General features: G+C 45.1%; 1 protein-coding gene across 1 annotated transcript; it reads left to right on the forward strand.

Annotated features, from left to right (window-relative positions):
• Window positions 1-573: 573 nt before the first annotated feature.
• Window positions 574-8,220, forward strand: NUDT15 (nudix hydrolase 15). Its single transcript, XM_002720720.6, has 3 exons — window positions 574-794; window positions 4,115-4,311; window positions 5,257-8,220. Exons 1-3 carry the CDS (start codon window positions 637-639, stop codon window positions 5,394-5,396), a joined length of 495 nt encoding a protein of 164 aa, XP_002720766.1. The 5' UTR covers window positions 574-636; the 3' UTR covers window positions 5,397-8,220.
• Window positions 8,221-12,271: the final 4,051 nt, after the last annotated feature.

The raw sequence follows: 12,271 nt of genomic DNA on the forward strand, positions 1-12,271 counted from the left end.
TCCTCCCCATCCGGAAACTAGTCCTTTGTTCTTAATTTTACTTGAAACTCGTACAGTCAGCTGGGCTTTGTGTTTCATTTTTAAATTCTACTTGGTGCACGGTGTGCCAACACCTAAAAATAATCTTTCTTCTCAAACCGGTAACTAACTCGTGCCGACACAATCTACGGACAGCTCCTTATTTCGTCCCTAAAGCTGTCTGTAAGCTCTAATCATAGTTTTAAACACTGGGATGTTTCTATAGGATTTGTCCTGGCCTCTGGTACCTCACCGATTTGAGCTACAGTACGAATGAGCTCACGGTGGCCAAGACGGTCATTCGGGGCAAAAAGAACGCTCAGGCCTACAGAGGGTTTTAAGAGCGCAAGCCTTGTAAACGCGGGGCTCGAAGACTGTGGAAGTGTATACTGTTTAAGGCGCAACAGCAAGCGGCCCTGCTCGGCACGCCGTCTTCGGAAGAGGCACCACGCTTCACAAGCCGCGAGGCAGCGGCACCGCGCCCCAGCCGGCAAAGCGGAGCCGCGTCTCGATGTGCCCCCGGGCGCCCGCGCCAGCTCGGGCAGCGCTCGGGCAGCGCTCGGGGCGGCGCGCGGCACACGTCACTTCCTGCCGCGGCCGGCCGCTCCTGCGCGCGCCATGAAGGCCATCGCGGAGCCGCGAGGGCAGCGGCCCGGGGTCGGGGTAGGCGTAGTGGTGACCAGCAGCCGGCATCCTCGATGCGTCCTCCTGGGCAAGAGGAAAGGGTCGTTTGGAGCCGGCAGTTTCCAGCTTCCTGGGGGTCATCTGGAGTTCGGGTGAGCAACCGAGTGGCCAACCCCGGGACACACAGAACACGCGCCCGAAAGAGAAGCTCGCAGCGCTCGTGCGTCCGTGCGCCGTGCGTGGGCGCGTCCGCGCCGGCGCTGCGTCTTTCCTCTCGCGGTCCCGCGGTTCCTTCCCTCGACCGGGAGAGGGCGCTGTGCTGGGTAAGGAAGCATTTCCCGCTGCCCTGTGGGATTTGTCCGCGCTTCACTTCAACCAGGAGTTGGTTTCTGAGATGTGTTTTTCCTTAGTGCCGGAAAGTGGCACCTCAAATAGTCCGTGCTGTCAGCCACTTGCAGGTTTCCCTGGGACTTGGATGCACACCGATGTCCTGGCTGTGTAATGTGTGTTGCACTCTTAGCCCAGCAAGCAGGCTAGTGAAACTCAGCGGGCCTCCATTGATACATTCTGAAAATGGAGAATGGGCAAAATACTCTTTTAAGATTCGTTTGTGCCTTGGCACTCTGGTTTGATCATACATCAGACCACAAAGGGAGCTGGACAGTTAAGATTTAGTGAAGAGAGCCGGGCCTTGTGCTAGGAAATGGATTCTGGAATGAGAACAAGGCTAAAATCAACATCAGCATCTAAAAGCATCCAGACTGAGCGTTCTTCCTTTCGTATTTAAACGTTCACATGTACCTGAAAGTGGAGGAAGCGGTGACTCCTCGGGCCCCACACTCAGAGCTTGTTCTCATTGCATCAGACTGCTTCATCCTCCCCTCCAAAACACAGACACACACACATGCGCACCTTATTCTAAGAATTTTAAAGGAAATCGCAGACTTCCATCTTCACTAATTAGTATTTCTAGTAGACTTACTTTTAATTTTTTTTTAAAGATTTATTTTATTCATTTGAAAGAGTTACAGAGAGAGGTAGAGACAGAGAGAGAGATCTTCCATCCACTGGTTGACTCCCAAGATGGCCACAACGGCCAGAGCTGTGCTGATCCGAAGCCAGGAGCCAGGAGCTTCTTCTAGGTCTCCCACATGGGTGCAGGGTCCCAAATGGTTGGGCCATCTTCTACTGCTTTCCCAGGCCACAGCAGAGAGCTGGATGAGAAGAGGAGCAGCCAGGACTAGAACTGGCACCCATATGGGATGCCTGCACTTCAGGCCAGGGCTTAAACCCACTGTGCCACATCACCGGCCTGGACTTGACTTTTTAAATTAGTCCTCTCCATCCACTCCCATGTAAGTGGCAGGGGCCCAAGTAATTGATCCATCAGCTGCTGCCTCCCAGGGTGAACAGTAGCAGGAAGCCACATCGGAAGCAGAGTAGCCCAGCAGACAATCTGGGAGAAGCAGGGATGTATAACCACTGCACCAAATGCCCACCGCTTCCCAAAATTCTTTAGTATCATCTGATATCCTGTCTGTACTATTTGCCACAATTAGTGAAACTGGAAAATGTCTTTACTGTTTTGTACCAATCAGGATCAAAGGAAGGGCACATATTGTATTTGACTGATAAGTTTATAAGCTTTTCATCCCCTTTTTTCCTATGCTGTTTATTTGTTGAAGAACGTTGTCATTTGTCCTGAACAATTTCACATTATCACTATATTCTTCTAATACACATGTTTCTTATTGATAGTCAAAGTTAGAGGCTTGATTCTAAATGCCTTTTGATCAGATTTTGCCCCCCCCCTTTTTTTTAAAGATATATTTATTTACTTGAAAGTCAGAGTTACACAGAGATTAGGAGAGGCAGAGAGAGACAAAGAGAGAGGTCTTCCATCCGCTGGTTCACTCCCCAGTTGGCTGCAACAGCCAGAGCTGAGCTAATCTGAAGCCAGGAGCCAGGAGCTTCTTCTGGGTCTCCCACACAGGTATAGGGGCCCAAGGACATGGGCCATCTTCTACTGCTTTCCCAGGATATAGCAGAGAGCTGGATCAGAAGTAGAGCAGCCACGACTTGAACCAGAGCCCAGATGGGACGCCAACACTGTAGGTGGTGGCTTTACCTGCTACACCATAGTGCTGGCCCTTGGATTTTGCCTTTTATAAACTATGGAATTCTTATGAGCTTTTAGCATGTGAATTTTTTTAATGGTTTTGGAAGTTATAAAAGCATCAATAAATTTATCATTTTCACATCAGTATAAACTGCCAGTTTATAATTGATAAAGTTTCTTGATTAACAACCAAATTGTCCAGATAGCTATACATATTTTATTTTGTTGATTGGTGGTTGCAGCAGTTAAATGTATAAATTACAAGAGTAATGGCTAGAGATAGCTATCTTAATAACACAAGAAAGTAATAAAGTCTTGACATAGATATCAAATGATCATAGCCAATGAACTTTAATGAGGTTTTTACTAAGTGCTAGATTGTATGAAGGTATTCTAAAAGTTCATGAAAAGTGGAATTAAAGGATAAATTTATTTGGGGCCAGTATTGTGACATAGCAGACTAAATTGCCACCTGTGATGCCAGCATCCCATATGGGCGCCAGTTCGAGTCTTGGCTGCTCCACTTTCAATCCCACTCTCTGCTAATGGTCTGAGAAAAGCAATGGAGGAAGGCTCAAATACCACATTGGAGACGCAAAAGAAGCTCCTGGCTTCTGCCTTTAGCCTGGCCCAGCCCCAGCTGATGTGGCTGTCTGGGGAGTGAACCATCAAATAGAAGATTCTCTCTCTCTCTCTCTCTCTCTCTTTCTCTCTTTCTCTCTTTCTCTCTCCCTCCACCCCCGAAGCCCCATAAATCTTTCAAATAAATAAATAATTTTTTAAAGTTTATTTTGGTTCAAAAAAGTGAAATCCATGTAGTTCTTTTGTAATACAAATTTCCCTTGAACTTTTAAAAAACCCCTTACGTGCATGGATTTCAAAATATTTTGCACCGGTGCTGGCGCTGTGGGCAGTGGGCTGTGGTGTAGTGAGTAAAGCCATCACCTGCAGTGCTGGCATCCATATGGGCACCGGTTCGAGACCCAGCTGCTCCACTTCCAATCCAGCTCTCTGCTATGGCCTGGGAAAGCAGTGGAGGATGGCCCACGTCCCTGCATGTGGCAGACCCAGAAAAAGCTCCTGGCTCCTGGCTTCAGATCGGTGCAGCTACAGCTGTTGCAGCCATCTCAGGAGTGAATCAACGAATGAAAGACCTCTCTCTCTCTCTCTCTCTCTCTCTCTGCCTCTCTGTAACTCTTTCAAATAAATAAACAAATCTGTTTTTTTTTTTTTAAGGGATGAACTAGTTATAGTTCTTTTTGCTTTATCCTCAAAATTCCTACCCAAGAATTTCATGGCCAAAAAAAATTATATGAATAGACTTAAATACACTGATGTGTTTCTGGTTTTTAGTGAGACCTGGGAAGAATGCGCTCAGAGGGAAACCTGGGAAGAAGCTGCCCTTCACCTGAACAATGTTCGCTTTGCCTCGGTCGTGAACTCTTTCGTTGAAAAAGAAAATTACCATTATGTGACTATACTGATGAAAGGAGAGGTGGACGTGACTCAGGATTCAGAACCAAAGAATGTAGAACCTGAAAAGAATGAAAGTAAGAGAACTGTCTGTAACAATGCATTTCTCTTTGGGGAGAGCCTCTTGCTAGGAATGGTACCTTGTGCTGCCCTACAAAAAAAATTAGATTCTCTTTGCTTATGTGACGATCTGGATGTTTGTGTCCCCCCCAGAATTCCTCTGTTGAAATCCTAGCCTCCCAGGGGATAGTATTGGTGGGTGGGGGCATTGGGAGGTGATAACGGTTCTGAGGGCAGAAACCTCATGAATGGGGTTAGTGCTCTTAACAGAGAGACCGCTGCCACATGAGGACACAGAGGGAAGCTTGCAATCCATGAACCTGGAAACAGGCCCCCGGTAGACACCAGGTCTTCCAGTTTTTCTTCTTGGAGTCACACCCTCTAGAACTGTGAGAAAAATCGCTTTGGAGGTCTCTCATTGTCCTAATAAATGCCAGTCTGTTCCAGCAGCCTCAGCAGACCAAGGCAATAGACATATCCAAGTAGGCTTGAATCCAGAGGGGTATCAGCAACCGGACCGCTGGGTTTGCTCCTGGTTCTTCCACTTAGAGCTCCAGAGCCCTGGGCATGTTGTGCAATGCCTGGGCCCCCTTCCTCAGCTGTGAGAGCAGCAACCACCTCAGGTGGGTGGTTGTAGACATTAAATGGGTGGGTGCACAGACAACCTGGAGATTTCTGGACAAATCCCAAACATTGAATAAGTTTTGGGCTGGGTTTCGCCAGCGTGACCTCTGTGAATACGGCTTCATATTCACACAACGCAGCGTTTAAGTAGTCACCGTCCCCTGGAAGTAGTCATCCTAAATGCAAGTTGGAACTCACACGGCCACGCAACTCATCTTATCAGTACACAACCCATTTAAATTCAGTTACTTTTTTCTAAATCTGGGCGAGCTCACCACAGTAAGTACCTTTTGCTTCCTGTTAGCTCAGTTAATTGATTTGGACCGTTTCTTTTCCAGGCTGGCAGTGGGTTCCTTGGGAAGAATTTCCTCCACCAGATCAGCTTTTCTGGGCACTGCGCTGTTTGAAGGAGCAAGGCTATGATCCATTCAAAGAAGATTTGGACCATCTGGTAGGATACAAAGGAAATCATCTCTAAGTGACAAGAAGAGTTCCTGAGGTTTTTTTCCCCTAAAAAGACAAAAATAAGATCTGTTAGGGGATGAAAAAATACCTACACTTCAAAACGACTGTACTGTATCTAAAACGTTGCATATGATTGCCAGGTATTGGCAGTGCTTAACATACCCACCTCCCTTTCAGTCAGCACCTGAGAAGTCTCCCAGGAATGTGTCACTGGACTGTATTTCAGACACAGAGGATATGACAAGCAGACATAGGGCGGTTAATCGGCCTTCCCTGTGTCTCTGTGATATTTACTCTGCAGGTTGTTACTGCCAGCACACATGGAATAGGGGCAGCAGAATGTGCCATAGTGTTTGAGTTCAAACAGAAATCTCGATGCAAATACCGTAGTTCAGTTTCAGACATGGTATGCCTGTTGTAGGGTTTATCATGTTTGTTGATTGTCTGCTTTGATTTAAAAAATGGTTTTTTGGTAATATATTGTGACAGTCTTTGCAGCTAGAGAGAACAGGACAGGCCAGTAGGGAACATTTTCCAGGCTTCTACCTGAAACGCTAGGCTAAGAGAATTGAGACAGTTCATTGTGTTTTTATTAAAAGTGCAATTTTTATTAAAATTGGGGAAATATGTATTATGACTTCATTTTATGTACCTCAAAATCAAATGAAAATGTTGTCTGAACTTAAGCTTCTCCAAAGATTTTTCACATAAACTTTGTGTCAACTTCTGTTATAGCATAAATTAATTCTACCATACTTCTTTATACCAAATTCCTATTCCAGATTTACCTTATTTTTTCACTTAACATGTTTTAAATATTTGACTTTCTGCATAATGATATTGCTTGATTAGTTTTTTAAAAAACATTTATTTATTTGAAAGGCAGAGTTACAGAGAGAGGCAGAGGCAGAGAGAGAGAGAGAGAGAGAGACCCTGCATTTGGTAGTTCACTCCCCAAATGGCTGCAATGGCCAGAGCTGGGTCAGGCCAGGCCAAAGCCAGGAGCCAGGAGTTTTTTCCGGGTCTCCCATCTTCTGCTGCCATCCCAACGCATTAGCAGAGAGCTGGATCAGAGATGAAGCAGCCAGGACTCGAACCCATGCTTCTATGAGATACCAGCGGTTGCAGGCAGAGGCTGCTTCTTATGCTGTGCCATAACACCAGCCCTTACTGCGGCTTTAAACCTCCAATTAATTGACTGATTTTGATTTTTCATTATGGCAAAATATGCATAACATAAAACTTTCATCTTAATGCTCCAATTTATTTTTGAAATTATTCCTAAATGACTTTGCAAAAACACAAATTTTATCATCTTTCTTGTCTTCCCAGACTTCTTTATAAAGGAGTTCCACACTGGCTGTGGGATAAAGTCCCTAACTTGACATAGGAGGGCTCTCACAACCTGCCTGCACCTACTCTCCGTAGTTCTGCTTCCTCAAGTCCCATGCTGTTTTCTGCCCTCTGGCCCAGGAGCCCCGCATCTGCCTCAGCCACACCCTTACCTGTTGTTAGCACTTCAGTTCAAGTGTTCCTTCTGAAAAGCCACCTGGACTCACCCAGGCAGACTTTAGACATATTTCACTTCATGACCCGAAGTAATGGAAACAAGGTGACTGTTTTCAGTGTCTCGACTCACCGGTGGCTTTTGAATTAGTATGGCTCTAGGCTGAAAATGACATGTGACTGAGACAGTTGTATTCTCCCTGCGTCACCCACTTGTCGTCTTGTATAACTTCATAACATTTCTGATGGGTTGAATTCACTTCTGAGGCATCTGTGAAGCAGTAGATTCTGTCCTCCCTAAAAATGAAGAGGTCTTTTGGAAGACCTCTCATATTATGTACCCTGCAGCCAGAGTGGTGACTGGAAACAAAATGCCCAGTATATACTGGATGATTGAAAAATGACCATCTAGTATTTCTTACCTGTTTTCCTGGACTAGAATGAGACAAGCAGAAATGCTGCATTCCAGTTATTTGTGTGGACATACATTTTCTATGGTAGTGTAGGGAGGGAGGGGCCAGAGTGTGAAATAAGCCTAGAGGAAATGCCCTGGCTAAAAATGTGCAAGCAGTCCACAGCTAGGTGGGGACCCTGAAATTTGAATGCCAACTTACTAATGGCAAGGAATGAAAAAGGCAAGTTGCTATGTTACAGAGGAAAATATTAACATGCATGTTATGTATGTGAAATGTACCTTATAGTGGATTCTGTTTTAAAATGCACCTATGAGGGTACTTCAAAGTTTGTGGAAAATGGAATTAAAAATGTATTTTGGTGTAAAAAATGTTGAAATCATGTACACTGTTTTCATAATATGTATTTTCCATGAACTTTATGAAGGCCCTTCATGTGCAGATTTCAAAAAAATTTTTGCACTAAAATGCTTATCTTTTATAATTTCCATGAACTTTTTGAAACAAATTCATAATTATATGATGATGAGTACTTAAGATACTCTGAAGTGATGCTTTGTTAGTGGGATTTAGATTTATCAGATCAGTAGAATTAGATAAATCTGACTCACAAAGCACCACCAACAAGATACCTGGGATCCAGAGAAAGAGACATTCTTGGTAAGATATTCTTAGCAACCCCAAGAGAGGAGCACAGTTGGAAATCCAGCAAATATAAGCCAAGTTCTGGCTCTGCATGCCTTAAAGGAGTAGCTGGGTGCACTTTGGCCTTCCAGATTATATGAGGAAGGGCTTGACTTGTCCATGAAAGGAGATGCATTAAGCTCACAAGTTTGAGAACTGTGGGACACACATCTGCCTTTTGTTTCCCTGCTGTGCTTGCCACCTGTGAAAATAAACCAAGTGCTCTCAGCCACACATTGCTTCCCCGCTTTGTCTCAGCATTGGTGCAGGAACCCTAGGATGGGAGAGTTTCCATTTCCTGGACAGTTTCTGAGTAGGCAGCAGGCCTACTGCCTTAATGATGCTCTCTGCCAGTGCCAAGGACTTGGTTCAAATGGAAGGAGAAATAAGAAGTGGCCAACAAGTTCAGTAACAAAGGATGTCACAGTGGGCAAGGGCCGGAGAGAATTAAAAGGGGTAAGGAGTTGAGCAAGGGGTTTGGAACCAGAGATGGAGTGGGCCAGGAGGTCAGAATACAGGAGTATTGTGAGGTCCTGAGAGCTGACCCTCCCACCAGCTACTGTGCATGCCGTTTCCTCCAGGGGCCATCGCAGGTGAGGAGTATGGGGGTCTGGCTGGTTGATGCAAACAGCCAGAAGTGAGCAGCCAGGAGCAGTCATTGGAACCATGGTGGAAACACCAGGAGCTCAGTGGCTTATTCTATCCTGAGAGTTCATTTCATGTGGGCTCTAACAATATAGGCAAACAGTGTAACTAGGAAGTCTTTATTAAGCAATCTGCTCTACTAAATAAAATGAGGAAGGCTCTTTAATGCCTAGCACGGCAGCTGCCACATTAGTGGGGCTCTATAAAGATTCACATCTACTTGAAGGATCAACATTTTACCAGCATCTCCGAAATATCCTCCCCCAAAGGTAACCACTATCATCTCATCATAGATGAATTCGTGGTTCAATCTGCTCCAAGTAGAATCATAGAACATGCATTTTTGTATCTAACAACTTTCAATCAGCATTGGTTTTTCAGATATTCGTGCTGTGTAGCTGTAGCTCATTTATTTTCAGTGTGTGTAGTATTCCATTGCTTAAATACACCAAAACTTACTAATCTAATGCTGATATTCATTTGGGTTGTTTCCAGTTTAGGGCTATTACAAATAAAACTGCTATGAGTACATGTTAATGGGAATCAATTCAGTAGAATTAGATAAACTTCACTCACACAGTGTAATTATGACGTTATACATAGTGCTTATGTGAACTTATTTTTGTTTGATATAACCCGGGAGTGAAAAGGCTGGGTCATAGAATATACATGTCTTTAGTAAAGAAAAAATTATTTTAAAGATTTTTATTTACTTAATTGAAAGGAAGAATGACACACAGAGAGGAACAGAGAGAAAAGAGATCTTCCATCTGCTGGTTCACTCCCCAGATGGCTGCAATGGCCAAGAGAGCCAGGCTGGAGCCAAGAACCTGGAACTCCATCAAGGTCTCCCTTTCTGAGTGGCAGGGACCCAAGTACTTGAGCATCTTCCCCTGCCTTCCAGGCACATTAGCAGGGAGCTGGATCAGAAGTGAAGTTGCCAGAACTCAAACTGGCTGCCAGACAAGGAATGCTGGCATCACAAGCAGCAGCTTAACCTGCTGTCACTGGCTCCTGCTAAAAAATGTGCTTGCCTTACAGCATTCTGCTTCAGACCTCACTGGGTGTACTAATATCACATGTGGTATATAAATACTGTAACTCCTCTAAAGTACAAAAGAAAAAAATTTCAAATTCTTTTTTTTTTTTTTTTTTTTTTTGACAGGCAGAGTGGACAGTGAGAGAGAGAGACAGAGAGAAAGGTCTTCCTTTGCCGTTGGTTCACCCTCCAATGGCCGCCGCGGCCGGCGCGCTGCGACCGGCGCACCGTGCCGATCCGGTGGCAGGAGCCAGGAGCCAGGTGCTTTTCCTGGTCTCCCATGGGGTGCAGGGCCCAAGCACCTGGGCCATCCTCCACTGCACTCCCTGGCCACAGCAGAGGGCTGGCCTGGAAGAGGGGCAACCGGGACTAGAACCCGGTGTGCCGGCGCCGCTAGGCGGAGGATTAGCCTAGTGAGCCGCGGCGCCGGCCAAAAATTTCAAATTCTGACATACACTTAGAACCAATGGCTTATTGAAAGGCAGCACAAGGAGGTGCGGGGAGAGGAGAGGGAGAAAGCAGTGAAAATAGCCCTAGTGCTTGGACCCTTGCACTCATGTGGGAGAGCCAGAAGCAGCTCCTGGCTCCTGGCTTTGGATCTGCCCAGCTCTGGCCGTTGTGGCCATTTGGGAAGTGAACCACTGGATGAAAGATCTCTTTCTGCCTCTCAAGTAAATAAAAAAATCTTAAAGATGTAAAGTCAGTTAAATTTTTTTTCCCATACAACTATAATGAGGAAGATTTATCAGCTATTGCTTGCAATACCAGCACCCCATATGAGTGCCTGTTTGAGTCCCAGCTGCTCCACTTCCAATCTAGCTCCCTGCTAATGTGCCTGGGAAGGTAGCAGCAGTCCAAGTTTTTGGGCCCCTGCCACTCATGTGTGAGACTAGGATGGAATTTCTGGCTTATGTCTTCAGCCTGGCCCAGCCCCAGATACTGTGCCCATTTAAGGAGTGAACCAGCAGGTGGAAGTTCTGTGTCTCCATCTTTCTGTCATTCTGCCTTTCAAATAAATAAACCTTAAAAAAAAAAAAAAAAAAAAAAAACACTGTTAACATGAGGTATGACAGAAATACCTTCCGAATTATGATTACCCAAATTCAGTAAAATGGGTTTAAGTATGTTGTTACACTTGCTTGAGTATACTTAAGTATATTGGTTATACTTGCATGTTTAGTGTATACATTTACATGAAATCAAAACCAAGTATCTCACTAGGGTACTCACTAAACACTTCATTAACAGACATTTGATTGGTGTTACACCAAGTCCCATGTTGAAACCCTAACCCATGGTACTTCAGAACATGACTGTATTTGGAAATGGAGCCATAAGAGGGGACTAAGTTAAAATGGGACCTTTTCCAATCTGACTGGTGTCCTGTAAGAGGAAACACACAAGACACCAGGGATGCACAAAGGCCAGGCAAAGGTCGGGTGACAGAACGGCCGCCTGCAAGTCGGAGAGGCCTCAGGAGAAGCTGACCCTGCCCACATCTTAACCTTGGACTTCTCCCCAAAACTGTGAGAAAATCAGCTTCTGCTGTTTAAGCCACCCAGTCTGTGGATCTTGGTATGGCAGCCCCAGCAACATACAGTGTAGGTGGCCTAACTCTCATTGCTGTGCTCCAAGTCTGCAACAGAATCAGTAAATGCCCACCATGGTAAGGTCCCACACACTCCTTCCCTGTGTGCCTCCCTGAGTTGGACCCTAGCAGCCTCAAAGCTGTCTTTTAGAAGACAGCTCCAACTTCTCCATTCCCTGGCATATTAAAATGGGGGGCAGGGGCTGGGGGAACTTGCCTGGCAAGGAAGAATTAAAAGTTGTAATGAAAATAAAGTTGCTCAACTGACTTCAAGATAAAAAAGATTATTGTGGATTATCCAGTGGTCCCAGAATAATCGGCAGGCTCCTCAAAGGGTGGACGAGGGCCTGTCACGCAGAATGAGAAACTCAACAACTGGAGGCCTGAATCCCAGAACAAGACAACCTCTAAAACATGGAAAACAGAAGGAAAGAGTCTCCCCTAGAACTTCCAGGAGGGAATGTAGGCCCCTGAGACCCATTTTGGACTTCTGACATACATTGTTTAAGCTAACAAGTATACAGTAATCTGTTATGGTAGTGATCAAAAATAAACTGTTATCAAAGAACCTGATAAACACTCTTTTTAAATTACCCTAAAAACTGTGATAAAACACCAGTGTTGTGGCAACAGCAAGCTTAACTGCCATTGTGACACAGGCATCAATGGTACTAATCACAGCTGCTCCACTTCCAATCCACCCTCCTGCTACTATTCCGGGGAAAGCAGATGATGGTCCAATTACTTGGTCCTCTGCCACCCATGTGGGAGACCCAGATTGAGTTCCAAGTTCCTGGACTCAGCCTGGCCCAGCACTGCTGTTGTGGCCTTTTGGAGAGCAAAGCAGCAGATTAAGATCATTTTTTGTCTTTTCAAATAAATAAATCTTTTAAAAGGGCAGCATATATGTGTATGGCTTCATATATATTTATATCTCATAATCACAGTATTGTAAAGGAAAAGAAGCCAGAAATCCTAGGTATCCAGTAATAAAAAGCAGTTACATTATGGCA

This window comes from Oryctolagus cuniculus, chromosome 9, assembly GCF_051225735.1.
Source record: "Oryctolagus cuniculus isolate XC-2025 breed Fujian yellow rabbit chromosome 9, ASM5122573v1, whole genome shotgun sequence".
Taxonomy (NCBI): Eukaryota; Metazoa; Chordata; class Mammalia; order Lagomorpha; family Leporidae; genus Oryctolagus; species Oryctolagus cuniculus.